Here is a 20030-nt window from a genome sequence, read left to right on the forward strand (position 1 = left end):
TATGGCTACTTTGAAGTCTACCCAATTCATCTGGCTGCTAGCTTCAACAGTGAGTGCCGCTGTGCTTCACAGCAGATCCGCGCCCTACTATGCGGGTATCCAATTCGCTGCGGATAGACAGTTGTCGATTTCCGTCTTCAGTGATCTTCACTTCGGTGAGCGTAAGTCATCGCATCTCTTTGCGTCGTATCAACCTGAAACTAGTATATACTAACGACTTGTAGCTGAGTCTCAGCGCGGCCGTCCGTTCGCAGACTTCAAAACAATCGGTGTCATGAACTCAGTCCTCGACAACGAGCAGCCCGACTTCGTCGTCCTCAACGGCGATCTCCTCTCCTGTGAGTGGGTGGCCCCTCAAGACGCAAATCCGTTGATCGATCAGATCGTGGCTCCACTCGTCGCCCGCAACCTGCCTTTCGGCGCAACATTTGGCAATCACGATGCTTCCAAGACTTGCAGCACTAGTGCCATGTCCGAACACATGTGGTCGGATGTCAAGGGCAACAATGGCAAGAAACTCTCTTTCACGACGCAGTCCGTGTCTGGCGATATCAATCAAGTTGGCTGGAGCAACTATTTCGTCCCGGTGTACAGCTCTACGGATGCTTCTGATCTGAAGATGCTGTTGTGGTTCTTTGACAGCAAAGGAGGCATGAAGTATCAACCCACTGGTGATGATGTCGGTGTTCCGAACTGGGTCGACGAGAAGGTATGAGACCCTTGTTACTGTTTTCATAATGTACTGATTCTTGCAGGTTGTTGAATGGTTCCGCAATACCAATAACGCCCTTCGCCAGCAATATGGCCGCGCGGTTCCTAGCATGGCTTTCGTGCACATTCCGATACACGCCGCAGATTCTTTTCAACATAACGGGCGTTCCAAAACAGCCAACCCAGGCATCAACGAAGAGAGTGTAGGGAACCAGGGCGACATTTGCGATCATACTGGGAACAACTGCAAGTACAGTGGAGCCGATATTCCCTTCATGAAGGCGCTCGTAGAGACGGAAAATCTCATGGCCGTTTTCTCGGGTCACGACCATGGCGTAGACTGGTGCATGAAATGGGCCAGAGACCTCCCTGGCAACTCTCCTAGCAACGGCAACGGGCTGAACATCTGCTTCAATCGTCACTCAGGCTATGGTGGCTACACTGATTGGACACGGGGCGCGCGTCAGATCGTCGTCAAGGAGGATATGCTGGATGCGAAGGTGGTCGACACGTGGATCCGTCTGGAGAACGGTAAAATCTCGGGACAGGTGTCGCTGAACTCTACATTCGGTACCGATCAATATCCGGTGGTGGACAGGTCGAAGACCTCATAGCCTGAGCCAAAGCGACCGAGTCTGCACCCATAACATGTTGGGTGCACATGTCTTCTATCTCGCGTTATGTGCTGTATTGCACACTGTACAACTTTTGGAAAAGTATGTTATTCACCATCTTAGTTGATAGCTCAATTCAACATGACTTAAGTTGAACGCCAGCAAATTCACGTCATGCTTGATGTAGGCCGAGTGTCTGCGCTCGTCAGGGACGGCGAAGGGGTATCGGCCCCACTTACGCGCTCCACGGGAACCGGCCCATGACATCATCGGCATTCTCACAAAACACCAAACACTACAGTTAGGTCTCCCGGGCGCATCCGCACAGTCTCGCCAGCGGAGCAAGCGTTTCAGGCGGGGCCTCCTAGCGCCTACTAAGCATGGCGAAGCATTCTCGGCCGTTGTTCTTCACGATCGCTGTATCGCTTTCATCACCCAGAGGCGTGGTCCTACCGCGTCCGTTTTGTTACGCGCTTTTTCTTCTAAGATACCCTCGATCACCCTTCACACCACCGCTCGCCATCGACCATGTCCTTCCTTGAGCGTCAAAAGACGCGCATCACGGGTGACGAAGATGGCGCCCGTCGACACAGCATCCTCAATCCCTCGTCCTCGGGCAAGATACCCAACGCGAAGAAACCACGCACGAGACCGCCCGCATCGATACGCGATCATCTCCCTTACCCGAACTCGACCCTCTCTCCCACTTCAGGGCCATACTCCATAGGCAGCATGGAGATAGAAGTCCCTGTCGAACACCCTCGTCCGATCTCGAACATCAAGCGCAAGGGCCGGCACCTTCTGCAGTTGGAGACTGTTTTGTTTACACTATATTATCCAGCCTCGTTCGGGAGTGGTAACGGGAACGCCCCAGGAGGAGAGAAGAAATGGAGTCGCGAGACATGGCTTCCAAGGCCGCGCATGGAGACGGCGAAGGGTTATGCGCGGTTTGCTGGCATACCGAGCCCTATAAGCATCGGCGTCTTTGGCGCGACCACCATGCTCACCAAATTGCGCGGTTTTAGGAACGCCCCTCCTGCGACTCATTGGCCTCCGGAAGGCAACATGAAGAAAGACGGGTATGAGATCAAGAACCAGCAGGGTAGTCCGCCCGAGGGCATGAACGATGAGCCCATGTTCCCACTGTTGATGTTTAGTCATGGTCTTGGTGGCTCTAGAACCGCATACAGCAGCCTATGCTCTGAATTCGCGAGCTACGGCTTCGTCGTGTGCGCGGTGGAGCATAGGGACGGGAGTGGACCGCGGACTTTCATTAATCACAAGAAGCGAGGGAAGCGGAGAAAGGATGCCCAAGGAGGAGGGAAAGCGAACCATACGAATTGCGACGGAGACGCAGAAGACGACAAAGACTTTGCCAAGTTCCAGCATCTGGATCACACTGACGAAGAAATTGCGCAAGGTTATCACTATGTCGTGCGTAGTGTGAGGTTCTGTAATACAGGAACTATTAGGCTGACTATAGCAGGACTACATCTTCCCCAAAGATAACCCGATGGACACCGCACCGAACAATGAGCACGGCGTCGACGGCGAACTGCGCAGCGCACAGATAGAGCTGCGTCTTTGCGAGCTCGAGGAAGCATACCGTGTACTCAAGATGATATCTGACGGCGATGGAGAGGAAATCGCACGACAGAATCTCCGAGGCGAAGGCTACGTCGGAGGCTCTTCCAGAGGTCTAGGCGGAATCGATTGGGCACAATGGAAAAATCGTTTTCACGTAGATAAAATGACAGTGGCTGGTCATAGTTTCGGAGCAGCAACAGTGGTAGAAGTGCTCAGACACACCGAGAGATTTACTAATGTGCAAGCGGGGATAATCTACGACATCTGGGGGTGACTATATCTTTCTCCCCATCGTTACATTGGAACTAACACATTTGTAGCGCACCTGTAAAGCCACCTGTGGAAGACCCGAAGCACCGAATACACCTCCCCCTGCTGGGAATCGCCAGTGAAGCGTTCATGTATTGGCAGAAAAACTGGGATGCGTCCATGTCTCTGATGAAGGAGGCCAGCGAGCATGGCGCCCCTGCATATCTTCTTACGGTCCGAGGCTCCGTTCACATCAACCAAAGCGACTTCTCGATTTTATATAAGCATGTCTCATCGTTGTTCATGAAGGCCACCGTCCATCCGCAAAGAGCTATTGATCTCAACGTCAGCACTAGCCTCGAATTCCTCCGCTTGGTTACGCCCGACTCGGGAGGCGGAAAGTCCATCATTAATCGATGTATGACAGATGAGAAGATTCTGGACACGCCTCTTATGGAAGACATGCCCAACGACCACCGACCGAACGACCAGTGGATAGCTGCCCGACTACGAGTTGACAATGAGTTCAGGAAACGGTTAGCTGCTGGTCTGCAAAGAAAGTTTAAGCGCAACTTTCAAGGCGGTATGGGCACTGGATACACGACTTCTGATGAGATGTGGTGTTTCCATAAACCTTCAGAGGAGGATCTGCAAACATGGATCAAGGCAGAAGACAGAGGAGAAAAGCGCATAGATGAGGATCGTGCTATTTTATCGGCGGAGGAATCTCGGACTAGTCATCATGCGGCTGCCGATGCGCCTAGATCTGCAAGCCCCTCCCGGAGAGAGGCAGAGAGAAGCGAAATACCGGTACGGGAACATGAGGCGGAGGTAAAGGATGCAAACAGTCAGCAAACAGGGCATGGGGTTCGAGATAGATATGATGATGCGGAGAAGAACACTAGTGGGGAGTCTGGGGGTGGGCACGCAGCGGCCGCTGCAGAGCAGGGCGAAGATGAACAATCGAACAACTGGTTGGGCGTCGTGCCGAAGCTTAGACACGGTCCAGGGCAAGCATCAGCATAGATATACAACGTTAGATTATGTGATCATACACAAGCTCTAAATATCCTTGACCGGGCTAGTGCATTGGTACCTGAGACGCATGGAAGTCGTGATTGTGACATCGTCAACTTGTAAGTTGGACAGTCTCGTTCACTCGTTCATTAAAACATTGACGTCATGATCTGTGTATTCTAGGATCTACGTTGTTCCCGGTGCCGCGTCGCCCGTATGCCGTATTGACTTGGCTGAAGCTACCCAAGGAAGCGCCTGCCCAGGTATCGCGCCCTGAAGCGTAAAGGGGGCCGTTTGATTTACCAAGCTAGAGAGGTTTAAACAGCTTATATAATCAAGCGCTGACAAGAAACCAGCTGACAATGAAGCGAGGGAAAAATTTATAACCGCCAGCCCTGCAGACTGCTGACAGGAGTCACCTTGGTTGTCACGTGCAGCGCTTGGCATGCGGCACTTGCCGTTCCGGGAAATTTGTTGTTCAGTAATCATGCTGCCAAAGCCTCCCGAACTGCACCAGAGCTACAAGACGCACAACGAAACAATTGGTCACACCCATCTACTAAGGTCCGACGACCTCGGTCTCAAACATCTCACCATCAAGAATGTCTAGGGTAGGCTTGCGAGTTATAAATTTGCACGCAAATAAACCCACGTAGATGGGACCACAACGCCTGCAAACCTATGGTCATGAACCCACCCGCCCATGCACTCGTCCGCCTCTTCGCCCTACAGACAGCAGGACCTAGCCGCATCCTGTGCGGAGACGCGCATTAGCCCCGTGTAACAGCGGACCCTTGATCGATCTCGAACCTTGTGAGCTGTAGCGGCCGTTCACTGAATCGGCGCCGGAGCATCTTTTGCTTTTCCATACCTACCGTCTGGCTTGCGTCAGGTTGAACTAGTTCTGGATGCAATCTACATGTACACAACGTCTTCCCGCTATTTTTACGCGAACCAAATTACTCCATTAAGAATCTGTACGAAGCGTTTACGATTTTCCTCACAAGTGAACGATAGCGGTGTTTCAAGAGTCGGAACGGAGTGATTAGTAGTCCGTGGAGACCGACTTCGGTTCAGCATCCTTTCGCCTTTCGTAGTCAGTCTCGCTATTGGTTCCACCGAACTCCTTCGGTGACATACCTCCGGACCTTACTCTGTTCGATCAGCGGTATCAGAAGCGAAAACCAGAATCATGACGAGCTCAGAATCAGAACAGGCGCAGACATCACGGAAGCGCTCACGCAGGAGGGACAGCGTCGATGACGGTGGTGCTGGAGGAAAGAAGGCTAGGGGCCGTCCACGGGTAGACACACAGGACGCCACGGCTGCAGATGTGAGTGGAGACGCAACGTCCTTTTTGTTCTATCTACCCGATTCGTCGTTGTCAACTCTTGGAGCGGGAGGGTAAACGGGACATGCGCACCTGTCCTGATCGAAGAAGCTGTCAAGTTGTTGATGTGTTCTCCAGCTCGACCCACTGTGAGCTCCTCATCGTCATCCCCACCTCCTGTGAACGACGCTGATGAGCCTACCGTGCTCCAGATGACACTACCCAGCATGGAGCTCCTCGCGATCCGATCTCAGCATTCATGTCGAATGTACTGACAGGTGTACCAGAGACGAAGAACTCAAATCCGGCTTGCGCAGCGTGCATATCGGCAGCGGAAGGAAACCACCATCGCGTCGTTGAAGAGTCAAAGCACACAGCTCCACTCGATTATCGAGCAGATGAACAAGGCCTTCCTAAAGCTAAACGAGTCCACCGTCAAGTCAGGTCTGTTACAGCTGAATCCGAGTTTGGCCCAAGAGTTCAAGCTGGTAACGGAGACGTTCGCGAGCTTGACAAAGACAGCCAACGAGGGCCAGTACGAGGGAGACGAAGATGGTGAACACGGCGAACACGGGATTGAAGGGAATGGTGCACCAAAGCTAGCCGAACCGGAGCCTGAAGTGCAGCACATTGGATGGGGATATTCCGCAGTTCCGAAACCAGCCGCTGAGAAGCGTCCGCAGCCACAGTTGTCAACACCGGATAGCTACCTCGCCCACATCAGTGCTGCATATGGCAATGTAGACTCCCGCAGGAGCGATCTGGTGGGTTGCCGTCAGTTTGGAGCTGGTTCGGTCTTCGACCAGTCGCACCGATCTTCGCAGCCTCCAGCAGACCCATCACCATCGCATACTTCATCCCAACCGACGCAGCTGCCTTTCGGCCTTGTAGACCTTCTGAGTCAGCACCAAGCACCGTATGGAACAACAAACCTACACACGTACTCCGTCCGTGTACCGACGCCTGAAGCGACACCGCCATCGAACAGACTGCCCACGCCGCCTCTATCGAAAATATCGTCGAAGACGCTCCCTCCGGTCACAACGTACAGTTTCCAAGAAACAACATTTGCGAGACGATTGTCGAGGGCGGCGCTTGAGGCGGGGTTTCATTTGCTTAGCAACGCCCAAGCTCGCCCTACGGTACGTTTTCAGCTAGTCGATGTAGGAATTGTTTCTGTGGCTTCACTGCCTTTTCTCCTGAGTAGTGATACAAGGCTAATCATGACAGCTAGGCAATCAACCGTGTCTTCAAGCTTTCTCTACCTCATGAGACCCTCGATCAAATACGAAGCCGCTTCCGAACTATCATGGCCCGTGGCATTGACGAAGACCTGGATTGGTGGGAGTCGCCATTTCTCCATCTCGGTGGTGCAGGAACTCATTATCCGCGACGGGACGCTGCCGGCAACGTAAAGTCTGTCAGAAACGGATGGAACGTACGGCAAATTGGGCCAACAGAGAACAAGGTGCTCATAATAGAGAATACAGAAGACGGTAGGAGTGAAGAGCTACGCGGCGTGGACCTCCGTGGATACGAGGGGGAATGGTTCGATTGTTACGACGTACAGGGCTACTTAGAAGAAAAATACTCGTGCAAGCTCGACCCGAAGAGCTCGTTCGCCGAATGTGTCATCGAGGTTGACGACGAAGAACTGTCTAGAGCCCCCAACAGCGCACTACGGCAACGACCACACAACGCGACGAGTCTGCCTCCTCTTCACCAGAACCCCGCAAACGGATCGGCAGCTCCGTCAACCACCTCGACAAATCCGCCAAACAACTCTTACAACATCGCGGATAGTGGATCTTATGGGCTAGACCTGTCTTTTGGGAACACCGGTGAATACCCTAGGCTTGTCAACTACGAAATCTCATATGATCAGACCCTGGGTTTGGATCTCGCACCTGGGTATGATTATGGGTTTTCGCATACACCCGCCTTTCACATGGACAACATAGATCTAGGCATGAACATGATGAGCGATGTAGCGGCAGCTCTACCAGTGGTGAGGCAGAAACGGAAGAAGACTGCCTGGCTAGACGTTTCGAAGCTGATTGATGGTGAGTGTACACATCCACGAGAGGTCAACAGTTGGCTGACAATTACGACAGAGATCATTATACACGGCGTGTGTCTCGGGCGATCACCGGGGTATAGGCGCAAGGACGTTGATGCAGCGGTACAAAAGGCTTTGGTGCATGACCATTAGCCGGTAGCGATTGCGAGGAGCATGCCAAGATACCCAGGTGCGATTCGAGTGCAGTGGCGGGAGTTTTGCTTCTTATGGGACGAGGTTGGCTGTTTGAGGTGCAATTGATGAACTGACGACGTTTGTACCAACATTTGAATCGGTTCGTATGTATATTGATCATGAGCACTACTATATTTTGAATCTGCCAGAACATTGCATCGCGTTTTTTGGATGTTGAGCTGTGAGCGTGGTCACGTGTGGCGCTAGAGTAGCGTTAGGCGCTAAGGAACCGGCGCCCTCAATGATTGCCGGAACGCCGCTCACTATCACTCATACACCCACGACCCCGAAAGCTGAGGGCACCCGAACACGTCGTACAAAGCCTTCCGTCTGGGCTAGCGATATCCGTAGAACTTCCTTGACCGCGCAGAAGCTTCCTCAAGCGCTGACGTCGCCTGCCTGGCTTGCCTGCCTATTCCTCAATCCTCTGCACGCGAGCAACCATCACAAGCCGTCGCGCAGCTATCACAGAGCTCGCATCGTATACTAGATAGCTCAGACCATATCAAACAGTCGCGATCATGTCGAACTCGGTCGTGGTTAGTATCCCCAAGGCGCGCATGCGAGCGGTGGAAGGGTAAAGGCAGGCTTGCTAACAGCAACCACCAGGGCGGCGTGTACCAGCAGATCATCGAGAAGGTGATCCAGACCTCGCAGAATGACTTCGAGGAGTCGGGCGTCGATCATAGCACGCTCGACGAGATGAAGCAGGTATGTTGCAACCTGGCCTCCATCTCGGCCAGCGCGCCTTCCTTTTCTTTGTCGCAGCACAGTTGCGACCGCCGTCACACCGCTTTTCATATCTCTCACTTTTCTTGTCAATTCATTCCTCGCATCGGTTTCGCTGGCTGCGGCGATCGCGCGGTGTCCACCTGGCTTGGGTGATGGCGGCTGGAAGCGGGGCGGAGTTGCCGGTCGGTCTGGCAGCTCCGGGGGCGCCTCAGTATTTGAGATGCCTTCTTATAGCCCCTGCACAGCTCCCCCACCCGCCAAGACCAACGCATCATTTCCCAACAAGGCATAGTCTGTCATGTGACGGCTGTTCTCACATCATGTTTTGTTGCAGTTGTGCTGAGCATATACTGACTATCGCCAGGGCTGGCAAGAGAGGCTATCCGCTCTCAAGATTGCTCACTTTCCATGGGACCCTGCTCCTGAGCCTGTTCGTCAGCCGCCTACGGTACCGTCCAACGTAAAGGTTGACAATGATATGCCTTCCGTGTCCGGACCTCAGGAGGCTCTCAACTTCCCCAACGTGCCCGTGAAGCAAGAAGGAGGATACCAGCCACCAGTTGCCAACTACCCTCCTGCTCAGACTGCGAACAACGGCTACGGCGGTACTTATGATCAAAACCAGCAGCTCGCGCACCAGCGTGCAGCTGCTCTGGTACAGCAGCGAGTGCAACAGCAAGGACATGTGCAGCAGAACTTTCCTAATCTGGCGCAACAAGGCCATCTGCCTCAAATGCCTATGCAGAACCAGCAACAGCAGCAACAGCAACGCATGATGGCACAACAGCAGCAACAACAGCAGCAGCAGCATCAACGACCTCCACAACAACAACAGCAGCAGGGAATGCCACAGCAGCGTCCCCCGCCGCAAAATCACATGTACACCTCACAGACTGATGGTTCGGGTGATGCTATGGCTGACTGGGAGGCCTTGAAGGCCGCACGCGCTGCTGATGCAGTAGAGCGCATGGCGGCGGACGACTTCATGCGTTCTCATGTTGATGCCATGGCTATGCGTCAAGACAGTGGTCTCATGGTACCGCTCAATTCGATGCCAAAGGGCAGAAAGCGCAAAGCGGCTATTCGTGTCCTGCAGGCCGAAGACGCAGAGGCCTCGTCAAGCGCACCGGTTCCCGCGCGCTTCGACGGTGACGACGATGTGAAGCCAGAAGAAGATCCGGATGACGCCATTAACTCTGACCTAGATGACTCGGAGGACGAACTCGGAGATGGCGATAACAGCGACGATGAAATGGTCGACTATATGTTGTGCACCTACGACAAAGTCCAGCGCGTGAAGAACAAGTGGAAGTGCACGCTCAAGGACGGCATCTTGACCACGAACAAGAAGGAGTAAGTTTGGTGTTGAGACCTTGAAGAGATTTTGCTAACGATATTGAAGATACCTGTTCCACAAAGCAAATGGTGAATTCGAATGGTGAACATTCGCCACCCATTGCTAATGCCCGTGGTAGCTGAACTCGAGTTCTAAGTCGCTCCGTGCAGCGCACGAACCCCACTCGATCGAGACGCGAGTCTAGCACGCCTGATACACGATTCACCAAGCTCGATCCCCCCTTCGCGACGACAAAGCGGCTCGGTACGAACATGGATAACGGGCATCAGATTGGATACTATGGCCTGGCGCGACACTCGAGAAAGAAGAAAACAAGAAAGAAGCTGATTCCCATGACGCACTACATAAAACTATGGATAGGACGACTGGGCGTCCTGAGTATCCCTAGTTTACGCTATTCAGATTGATTTTGCACTCAGGTCAGGACTAGACGTTTGGCTGACCTCACATGTCCAAGCACAGGCGTATGGACTCCATGGCAGGTTTATATTCCATCAGGTGGAGTTTTTCAGCTTGAGTAAAAGAAGGAATTGTCGAGTTCGGGGCCTCATTCACAACAAAACGTCAGGACTTCTAAGTAAGAGGCTGCCAAACAAAGGCTCTTGATTGCTTCATCACAGAAGACATTGTACGATTGTGGATTTCATTTCCTACTCTGTTCGGGTCTGGACAGACTAGCAAATATAAGAACTAGCAAAATCGGCATATGCTGAGCTCAAGCTCCCTGTTTTCTGCCAGTAGTGATGCCTATTGTACTCTCATAGCATGTCGTAAGCGCCACTCTCGCCATCACTTCCTGGGCCATTCTGCATGAGGGTCTCGTCAAGGTCTGCGCCCTCAGCCTCGTCGTCATCCTCTTCCACAAGCGGGACAAAGCGAAAGTCAACGAAACTCACTTGTCCGCCTGTGGCCCCTCCAGGTCCAGTCTGAGAAGACGACCCACTACCCTCGACCTCAATCATGAACTGTAGACTCAACACGCCTTGGGTATCTGCTCGTATACTGACTTTAGTCGCAACGTTCATGGCACGCGCAGCCTTTTGTATCAAGCTAAACTTGTAGGACGAGCGGAGTACGGCTTGTGGATCGCTGAGCTGGAAGGTCTCGAGCAGATTGGTGGGTTTCTGATCTGCTGCCTCATTGTTCGTATTGAGGTTCGTAGATGCAGGAGTGCGGTAGGCAGAGGGCTGGGGCTGATTGTTGAACTCGACGCGCGCTGAGCCTAGAGTGCCTGATGACGATAGAGCGAAGAAGGGCTTGCCGCGCACGGTTTTGGCGTACATGGTCAGCTTCTCTGGGCTTGTAGATGATAGCTCTTGTACTGCGTCGTACAACCAGCTGCCTCGCATGATGATTTTCAGGGCGAGGGCTTGTCGATCAAAAGGTATTTCGTCTGTGTACTCTGGCTCGTACGTCGTGAGATCGCATTGCGTGCGTATGCTCGCCTCTGTCAAAGTGACCGCCAGTGGAGCACCGGGGCCATCGTAGCTTATCCGACAGAGGTTGTTCATGCCACCTAATATGTTGTTCCCGGTGAAGGCCGTGCTGGTGGGATATGCACCATCGCGCGCCCATGGTGGTTTGGAAGTGGAGGGGTCGGTGAGACCGAAGATCTGGAGGGTCTCAAGGAGAGCGGGAAGAGATATTTGAAACGCGGGGGTGGTAGTAGATGTTGGGTCGGGTTCATCGTCGCTGTCGGAGTGTTGTGAGTTCGGTGGTGGGGCGGGCGCATTGAAAGTGTAGGTTGTGAAGAGAGATTTGTCTAGGAAGGCAGATGCTATAGTTGTGTCAGATTTGGAATGTGTCAAAATACATTGCACCTAGACGCTACGTACCTTCCATGACGCTCGCCTCATCCACAGCGAGCTTCATGCCAATGTCGCTGATCTGGACATGAGCCTTATTGGAGAAGGCGATGCAGCGAAGGAGCAGGTACAATTGTCGCGCGGAGCTTGACACTGCCGTGAGTATTGGGGGCTCCTCTTCGTCCATGGTGCTGTGTTGTGAGTGTGAGGGTACGGGCTATCGTGCAGGTAGATTCGAGAGTCTTGAACTTTTTATTGGTATTCCATAGATTGTACACAGTATGCCCCTAACGCCGGATGGAGAAGTAGGAAACTAGACGTATACGCCGACTGCGCAGATCATGTAGACGGCGCCGAAGCTGTTTGCAGTCAGTGGGCGCATGTTGTAGCTGGGCTTCCGAGGCCACGTACCCGAATGCTAATGACGCGGGAACACCGAGAACGGGGAGGTTGATGAAGGAGCGGTCTGTGTGCGCATGAGTAGAGGTTCGCTAGAGGGGCGTGGCTATTTCGCGTACTCAAGCCGAAGATGGTAGTCAAGATGAGAGCTGCGCGCGTTGTTAGCAGAGGTCCACTAAGCAGCAGAGCTTCCAACATACAGATGGCCAGCAGCACGAAGCCGACTGTGAACTGCGTGTTCTTTCCGACGGCAGGGCTGAAGGGCGAGGACGCAGCAGCCTCCCAGACGTCTACAAGTGGGCTCGACATGTGTGCAGGCGTGCAATTGGGTTGTGTAAGTGTCTCTCTCTCGTGAAGCTGCTTTGGTGGCCTTTCGTGTTCACTCGCAGGTGATCGGCCGTGATTGGTGTGGGGCGACTAGCGCGGGAGGCGCAACTTCCCCGACATTCAGTCAACACCACGCACAGGACTGAGAGAAGGCGCGACGGCACACAGAAGGCGCCCTACACTGCAACATGGCGGGCGCGACCGACGACAGTAAGTGCGCATACCCTCTCCAGCTCCATGCGCGTCAACAGACGTGCATCGTACCCACAAGCCGACATGTCTCCCCGCAACGACATCCCGCAGTTGCGCGACGTGTTGGGCTATCCCACCTCTCCCCCAACTTCACCACTGCTCGCTCCTCCCCCCATACCTCGCCGACACACCCGGCAGTCTTCTTCCAACACACGACTTCGCGAACTACAAGCTAACCTGGCTCGCGATGAAGCTAAGCGCAAGGCAACCACCGACCCTCCCAACGGCTCTCCCAAGCGCATAAAGCAGGACCCCTCGACACCTTCTGCCGCCGACGATGCCCCCGCGCCTCCCGTGAAACGTATAGTGCCGTTCCCCGAGAAACCTGCCGTCATAGAAGAGCGCAATGGGGAGATTGAATTCAGAGTGGTCAACAATGATGGGGAAAGGGAGAGCACCATCATCTTGACAGGCTTGAAGTGTATCTTCCAGAAACAGTTGCCCAAGATGCCAAAGGACTACATTGCGCGTCTCGTCTACGACAGGACCCATCTGAGCATAGCCATCGTGAAACATCCCCTCGAGGTGGTAGGGTATGTAAAGGCTCTCGTCCCATGTCTGGCCAGATGCTGACAATACAACCTTCCAGTGGCATAACATACCGTCCCTTCGACAAAGGCCAGTTCGCCGAAATTGTCTTCTGCGCCATATCCTCGGATCAACAGGTCAAGGGCTACGGTGCCCATCTCATGTCCCATCTCAAAGACTACGTCAAAGCCACCTCGCAGGTCATGCACTTCTTGACCTACGCCGACAACTATGCCATCGGATACTTCAAAAAGCAAGGCTTCACCAAGGAGATTACCCTGGAAAAGTCAAGATGGATGGGCTACATCAAGGACTACGAAGGCGGCACCATCATGCAGTGTAGCATGGTGCCCAAGATAAGATACTTGGAGAGTGGCAGAATGCTCTTGAAACAGAAGGAATGCGCAAACGCCAAGATAAGGGCTGTGAGCAAGAGCTACGAAGTCCACGCGCCGCCAGCGCAATGGGCAAAGGGCGAACTGAAAGCCATCGACCCCCTGACCATTCCTGCCATCAAGAACTCCGGCTGGTCACCTGTCATGGACGAACTCGCTCGCGCGCCCCGCCACGGACCCAACTACAATGCCCTTCTCCATCTCCTCAACGACATGCAGAACAATAGCAACGCCTGGCCGTTCCAACAGCCCGTCAATAAGGATGAGGTGCTTGACTATTACGACGTCATCAAAGAGCCCATGGATCTCGCGACCATGGAAGAGAAACACGAAAAGGATCTTTATCCTACCCCCGAGGACTTTATCAGAGATGCCAAGCTCATCTTCGACAATTGCCGCAAGTACAACAATGAAAGCACGCCGTACGCAAAGGCGGCGAATCGTTTGGAAAGATACATGTGGCAGCGGATACGTGACATTCCAGAGTGGTCGGTAAGTACTCAACATTTTCGTGCCTGACGCAGCAACATCGTGACTAACAAACTACCAGCACCTGGAAGGCGAGTTGACAGGCAAGTAAGAGGTTTGAGGTCCGATCACTCTGATTTCGCCGTGCATAGGGGGCGTTTGTTATGTGGGTTATGGCAGCTTGTATCATCATCACCAACAGGCTTGTTGTTTAGCGGCATTGGGTAAGGTGTAAGGTGTAAGGTGTATGGTATGATAGCATTGGTTTGAGGGTTCGGTCGGGCTGATTATACCCTTTGTCGTTACGTATTCGAATCACTTGTTCGTACTCATCTTATGAGAACATGCAATGTGATGCTGGCTGTGCAGCGAATCTGTGGACATGTGGTTGAGCAATCATATGGGGCGCAAAGTGTGATGAAGTCCCAGACCGATGATGGAATATTGATTTATCTATGTGGCCTATTTGCTATGCGAGCAGGCCTTCCCCGTCTTGTCAAGCACATTCTCGATTCGTCACTATGCACATTACAAACTATGTGATTACGTGTTTGCTCTCCGCACGAGGTTCACATCACGGGTTAGCACGCGGTAGTACCAAGCACACGTTCGCAAGGCTAGGTACGTGGGACCAGATTCTGTGATCAACCTAAACGAAAGTAGGTAGCCGTGGGCCAAACATGCTTGGTACAATCGCACAATGCTAATATGTCGTGTCCCGCAACCTTATTGTGGCGTCCGTAGTGGTTGATGTACTCGGTTGATGAGGTTTGAATAAGGCTTCGCGGTTTAGCGACGGGGTGACAGCCACGACAGAGAAGCGAGTGAACAAACAAGCTTTGTGGCCGGTAAGGAGGCTTGTGCAGTGCGCGCTAGGAAGTATGAGCTGCAGTGCGGTGGACGAAGAAGATGAGGATGCTAAGCTCATTGGGATAAATAACGCGCGAGAATAGCCAAAGGCCGTTCGGAGGCTGCGCTGATCGTGTTTCGGGGGAACCGTGATTTGATCAGTGAAAGTACAACAATATTAAAGAAAGATGACTTGCCCAAAAGAAAGTGTGTTCAGCGATTCAATTCACAACCCCAAAATGGAGCTGTGCTATGGATCTAGGGGCACACCTTCCTGTCGCTGACGGGTATGCCTAGATCAGCTCTGGAAATCCCGGCATGTGCTTCGCAAACATACGATTATAATCGTGATATCGCTGTGATTTGCACCCAATACTAGTCGAAAAGCCTTACGCAATAGCGCAGATGTACAGGCTCGTGTTTGCTTGACGTGGTGTACACACATGTATTCCTCACCCGTGTTTCGTCTCGGAAAGTGGAGACTGTCTTCCAGACACTGATAGGAACTCACCGAGATGACGGACAGCACGGATGCAAAAAGTAAGTTGTTCCGGATTGCGAATAAGGTGCTGCATCGACCATAATCCTTCGAATCGAATATATGTAATCAGCGAATGGAGGCTCCGCGGATGGCTGTGCCTCTTAGTTGTTAGTATTCCGTGATTGTGCTCTTAGCAGACGCCACGTGAAGTATGATTAGGTACAGTAAATTGTAACCATTCGGTTGGCCTCGGGTGGGGTGGTAAGCCTGACATGGGAGAAGAGCCGACGACTTTGCCTAGTGCAGTGCGTAAGATGTTACGCTGGAGCAACGCGAAGCAGACGTTTCCCCATGTGATGAGCACCGTGAAGTATGAATTCGAGAGGGCTGGCTTCGCAGTCCAGCTCGAAATGATGCCAGCCCACACGATGTGCTACCGCATGGAGCTGGGCCCGCTGCGGGGAAGGGACAAGGCTAGTCCCAAGGCCACCTGCGGATCTTGAACGGCATTCATTACAATGCGCCTGGCGTCCAAAAGCATGTCAGGATCGCTCGGCCAGCCAAGACAGCGGCTATCCAAAGTGTATACACAGGCGAAGTCCGGGACATGATTCGGCGCATCTATCTCGATGCGTGCCCTCGTGATAAGAACCCCAGCTTCCCTCAGCTGCAGGACACCACAAGCGCGCTCGGTGGTCCAGCGTCCCTAGCGTAGACCTGGTTATCGGAATGATGGTGATAGCGCTGGTCGAGACCCGTTGGTCAGATAGCATTGAGGGACACCAATCCAACACTCGCTGATGGAGGCGCACGCCGTGTGCTACCATGGCGTTCGCGCGTGTTCCGCTGCAGCGTACTGATAGGAGTGGGTTGGTCTCCTTGCGTCAGACGGAGTACCCGGTCTGATCTGCATTCCGGAGGGTCCACAAAGACAAAGTACAAGCGAAATTCAGCGACGCAGGACGGTTCGCAGATGCTGTCTTCGCCCCTGTGTAATTGCTGCGAGACCCTGGGAGTTGCTTCTGCACATGACCCAGGGCAGCGGAAACGTCGACCTCGGGGAAGACGATGGAGGTCGGGTTGTCAAGGCAGAGGTGTTGCTTCGAGAACGCCACGCGAAGCCCAAAACAGAGCCTCAACCGAGGAGGGGCGCATATTCGCCGCCGCTTATCACGGACTGGGCGGGCGTTCCAGCACGTTCATCTCCGTGATTGGCGCTTGGACGGGCTATCAAGGCTGGGGAAAGATAAGAACCTGGTCCGGGTTGCAGAAGCGCGGTAGGTCGGCCGGTACTGGGTCGGGTTGACACAAGAGACAGGCGTGTGAACAGCGAGTAAGCGAGCACCAACATGAGACGGTAGATATTCCAGAAAGCGGAGACGACCGGGAGCCAATGGAACCCTGTGCTACTGTGCTCTAGCCAGTGCAAAAGAGGAAGTTGCCAAGTGACCGTCTGGAGCCCGTTCAACTGTTTGTCTGGGCCAGCGACGGTGCGATCCCTCCACTTTGGTGGTAGCGCGTGCCACGGTGCGAAAATATAATTCCGCGAGGGCCGACCTCGATGTGAGAACCAACAGTTCCTCGTTGTTCAACCTCTGTTCAGGAATTGTCCTTGTGCCTATTCGTCGCCATGGCTGATATCCGCGACCAACACAACGGCTCACCAATGCCCGGTGTCGCCCGCAATGACGACCCGGCGCTAGACATTGCGCGCGAGCACCACCACGAACACGTGCACCACAGCGCGCGTGCGGCCCACCCTGACAACGTTGTCTACACCACCGGAACCACAGACGAGCCGACCAGCAAGTTGTTCCGGCCCAGTGGTCTTGACAGCGCCAGCCAATTCACGCCCATTGGTGTTGACAGCACCAACCTCCACCAGCGCCACCCTGTCAACGAGAAGCATGACATTGAGAAGGCCGGTGGCTACGACTACGAAGTCGAGAAGGCTACGCGCAGCTCTTCTGATCCCGAAATGGAGGCAGAGAAGAAGCCCTGGTACTCTTCCTTTGGTGCTTTCTACCGGGCGTTCAGACTGCCTGTCCACATCTTTATTGGAGCGCTCTTCACCGGGTAAGACGCATTTTAACGTCCATCGTCTCGAGTGCTTCGGGCTAACAGTATCAGATGGTGGATTGCCAGTGTAGTCGTGCACCGCAATGACAAGAACTGGATCATCCCATTCTTGTTCTGGCTGGCCATTATGATCCGCCTGATCACTCTGCACATTCCCATTACCATTGTCACCAAGCCTATGCACTGGGTCTGGGCCAACACTGGAACGAGAATTGCCAACCTCATCCCGGAGAAGATGCGCATTCCTGCCGCTGCTTGCCTTGCCATCGCTGTCATCATTGTCGGATCATTCGCCAGCGAAGAGAGCGAAGACAACACCCGCGCAAACCGGGCCGTTTCGCTGTTCGGTCTCGCCGTCTTCATCTTCATGTTCTGGGCGACTTCCCGCAACCGCAGCAAGATTGTATGGCATACCGTCATCGTCGGTATGCTCATGCAGTTCATCATCGCGCTGTTCGTTCTGCGTACTAAGGCTGGATACGACATTTTCAACTTCATCTCCGAACTCGCTCGCCTACTCTTGGGTTTCGCCAGGGATGGTGTCGCTTTCTTGACCACCCCAGAGATCTCTGAGAACACGTACTTCATGTTCAGCGTCATTCCGGCCATTATCTTTTTCGTCTCGTTCGTCCAGCTCTTGTACTACTGGGGCATTCTCCAGTGGTTCATCGGCAAATTCGCCGTCTTCTTCTTCTGGTCTATGCGAGTATCCGGTGCTGAGGCCGTGGTCGCGTCTGCCTCTCCTTTCATCGGCCAGGGTGAATCTGCTATGTTGATCAAGCCCTTCGTTGCCCATCTTACCATGGCCGAGATGCACCAGGTGATGTGCTCTGGATTCGCTACCATTGCCGGTAGTGTTTTGGTCGCCTACATCGGTATGGGCCTTAACCCGCAAGCCCTGATTTCATCTTGCGTCATGAGTATCCCTGCCTCGCTTGCTTTCAGTAAGCTGCGCTACCCGGAGACTGAGGAGACTCTTACCGCCGGTCGTGTTGTCGTGCCCGACGACGATGAGCACAAGGCCGCCAACGCTCTCCACGCATTTGCCAACGGTGCCTGGCTCGGTCTCAAGATCGCCGGTATGATCGTCTCTACGCTCTTGTGTATTATCGCTCTTCTCAACCTGGTCGACGGTCTGCTCACCTGGTGGGGACGCTATATCAACCTCGATGGCGACTACGACTTGACACTTGAGTTGATCCTCGGTTACCTTTTGTACCCTGTCGCTTTCCTCCTCGGTGTATCGCGCCAAGGCAACGATCTGATTCTTGTCGCTCGTCTCATCGGTATCAAGGTCATTACCAACGAGTTCGTTGCGTTCCAATCGCTCACCGACGAGGACCCCGCGTCCCCCTACCACGACCTGAGCCCACGCTCCCGTCTTATCGCTACCTACGCTCTCTGCGGTTTCGGCAACATTGGTTCCCTGGGTACCCAAATCGGTGTGCTCAGTCAGATTAGTCCTGGCCGCAGTGGTGACGTTTCGCGTCTCGCAATGTCCGCTCTCATCACAGGTGTTTTCTCCACTCTGTCCAGTGCGACGGTCGCAGGTCTTGTCGTTCTAGACGGATCCAACTTCAGCTCAGGCTCGTAGGCCTAGAGCTGGAAATGTGTGAAATGTTGCATTGCTGAGGAGTCGCTGTTTGGTGGTCCTAAAAGATTATGTTTAGCCAGTTTTGGTGTACGAGATACCCACAGTAGTACATGGAATTGATGAAGAATCAATACTCTCACTTCAAACCTCTTTCTCAAATCTCTGACCGTGAGACGTGATGATGACTTTAAACGTGGACATGAGATGGGTTATACACTCCGCCCTTGGACACGAGCTCTACCTTGGCGTCGCCCTTTTACTCACGACATGTTGCCTCAATCCGGTTAGCGTCTCCAAGAACGGCAGTCTCTCGAACATGAACAACACAGCAATCTCGCTTGCAATACAGGTCAGCCTGTGCGGCGTATTGGCGACTAAGAGTATCGTGGGGATAATGATAGCTTGGAGTAGGATCTGCTTTGATACTGGTGTTCACACTGCACTTGGGCAGCTGCTGATGAGCACGTGCTGAGGCCACGACAGCGTTCGTGGACTTGAAGAAACTACGAGCTCTCATATCAATGATCGTGCGAGTCTATTTGACCATCATATGTCTCATTAAACTCGCAAAATGCGACGATGCAAGGTCGAGGTTTACAGCGTTGATGTTTGCTCCTGCTCCGCCAAGCCGGAGCTAGCTGTGTCAATGGAAAGACCACCTGCGATACCATGACGCTCGCTCCTTCTCAAAGTCCAAGACCAGTACTCTACGCTTGTCGCACACCACATGAGCCAGCTATACAATGCATTAGCGACACGTCGAAGGGAAGGGTACGTTTCGCATACAAGAGCGCTAGTAGGTGCCATGCCACACCGTTGAAAGGCAAGATCGAACGTCTGCCCGACCCGCATAGACCGATTGCACTCGATAATCCCCGCTGACGGCGTGATCCCAACGCGATGTGGCATCTGGGGCTGCCAATCCCGCCAGCAAGATAAGAGATGCTGAACAGCCAATGACGCGTCGCGACGGGCAACTAAGCGAGTCTGCTAAGATTGCCG

At 53.4% G+C, this 20030-nt stretch overlaps 8 protein-coding genes across 8 annotated transcripts; 6 read left to right on the forward strand and 2 right to left on the reverse strand.

Moving 5' to 3' along the window:
• Position 1: 1 nt before the first annotated feature.
• J4E87_002369 (uncharacterized protein) lies at positions 2 to 1325 on the forward strand (the record flags this gene model as incomplete). Its single annotated transcript, XM_049374006.1, has 3 exons — positions 2 to 161; positions 225 to 709; positions 756 to 1325. 3 exons carry the CDS (start codon positions 2 to 4, stop codon positions 1323 to 1325), a joined length of 1215 nt encoding a protein of 404 aa, XP_049236146.1.
• Positions 1326 to 1853: 528 nt separating this feature from the next.
• J4E87_002370 (uncharacterized protein) lies at positions 1854 to 4187 on the forward strand (the record flags this gene model as incomplete). Its single annotated transcript, XM_049374007.1, has 3 exons — positions 1854 to 2759; positions 2812 to 3182; positions 3233 to 4187. The coding sequence occupies 3 exons, from the start codon at positions 1854 to 1856 to the stop codon at positions 4185 to 4187; spliced, it is 2232 nt and encodes a 743-aa protein (XP_049236147.1).
• Positions 4188 to 5370: 1183 nt separating this feature from the next.
• Positions 5371 to 7720, forward strand: J4E87_002371 (uncharacterized protein; the record flags this gene model as incomplete). The annotated part of the gene is made up of 3 exons (XM_049374008.1): positions 5371 to 5511; positions 5796 to 6650; positions 6743 to 7720. The coding sequence occupies 3 exons, from the start codon at positions 5371 to 5373 to the stop codon at positions 7718 to 7720; spliced, it is 1974 nt and encodes a 657-aa protein (XP_049236148.1).
• A 602-nt stretch (positions 7721 to 8322) lies between these two features.
• On the forward strand, positions 8323 to 9851 carry J4E87_002372 (uncharacterized protein; the record flags this gene model as incomplete). Its single annotated transcript, XM_049374009.1, has 3 exons — positions 8323 to 8331; positions 8372 to 8473; positions 8859 to 9851. The coding sequence occupies 3 exons, from the start codon at positions 8323 to 8325 to the stop codon at positions 9849 to 9851; spliced, it is 1104 nt and encodes a 367-aa protein (XP_049236149.1).
• Positions 9852 to 10609: 758 nt separating this feature from the next.
• Positions 10610 to 11843, reverse strand: J4E87_002373 (uncharacterized protein; the record flags this gene model as incomplete). The annotated part of the gene is made up of 2 exons (XM_049374010.1): positions 10610 to 11628; positions 11687 to 11843. 2 exons carry the CDS (start codon positions 11841 to 11843, stop codon positions 10610 to 10612), a joined length of 1176 nt encoding a protein of 391 aa, XP_049236150.1.
• A 126-nt stretch (positions 11844 to 11969) lies between these two features.
• J4E87_002374 (uncharacterized protein) lies at positions 11970 to 12364 on the reverse strand (the record flags this gene model as incomplete). Its single annotated transcript, XM_049374011.1, has 3 exons — positions 11970 to 12015; positions 12068 to 12122; positions 12256 to 12364. The coding sequence occupies 3 exons, from the start codon at positions 12362 to 12364 to the stop codon at positions 11970 to 11972; spliced, it is 210 nt and encodes a 69-aa protein (XP_049236151.1).
• Positions 12365 to 12658: 294 nt separating this feature from the next.
• On the forward strand, positions 12659 to 14137 carry GCN5 (histone acetyltransferase; the record flags this gene model as incomplete). The annotated part of the gene is made up of 3 exons (XM_049374012.1): positions 12659 to 13167; positions 13224 to 14049; positions 14108 to 14137. The coding sequence occupies 3 exons, from the start codon at positions 12659 to 12661 to the stop codon at positions 14135 to 14137; spliced, it is 1365 nt and encodes a 454-aa protein (XP_049236152.1).
• Positions 14138 to 16985: 2848 nt separating this feature from the next.
• J4E87_002376 (uncharacterized protein) lies at positions 16986 to 19028 on the forward strand (the record flags this gene model as incomplete). Its single annotated transcript, XM_049374013.1, has 2 exons — positions 16986 to 17431; positions 17486 to 19028. The coding sequence occupies 2 exons, from the start codon at positions 16986 to 16988 to the stop codon at positions 19026 to 19028; spliced, it is 1989 nt and encodes a 662-aa protein (XP_049236153.1).
• Between the last annotated feature and the right edge of the window lie 1002 nt (positions 19029 to 20030).

Source organism: Alternaria ethzedia (assembly GCF_023757985.1).
Source record: "Alternaria ethzedia strain BMP 0044 chromosome Unknown scaffold_4, whole genome shotgun sequence".
NCBI lineage: Eukaryota > Fungi > Ascomycota > Dothideomycetes > Pleosporales > Pleosporaceae > Alternaria > Alternaria ethzedia.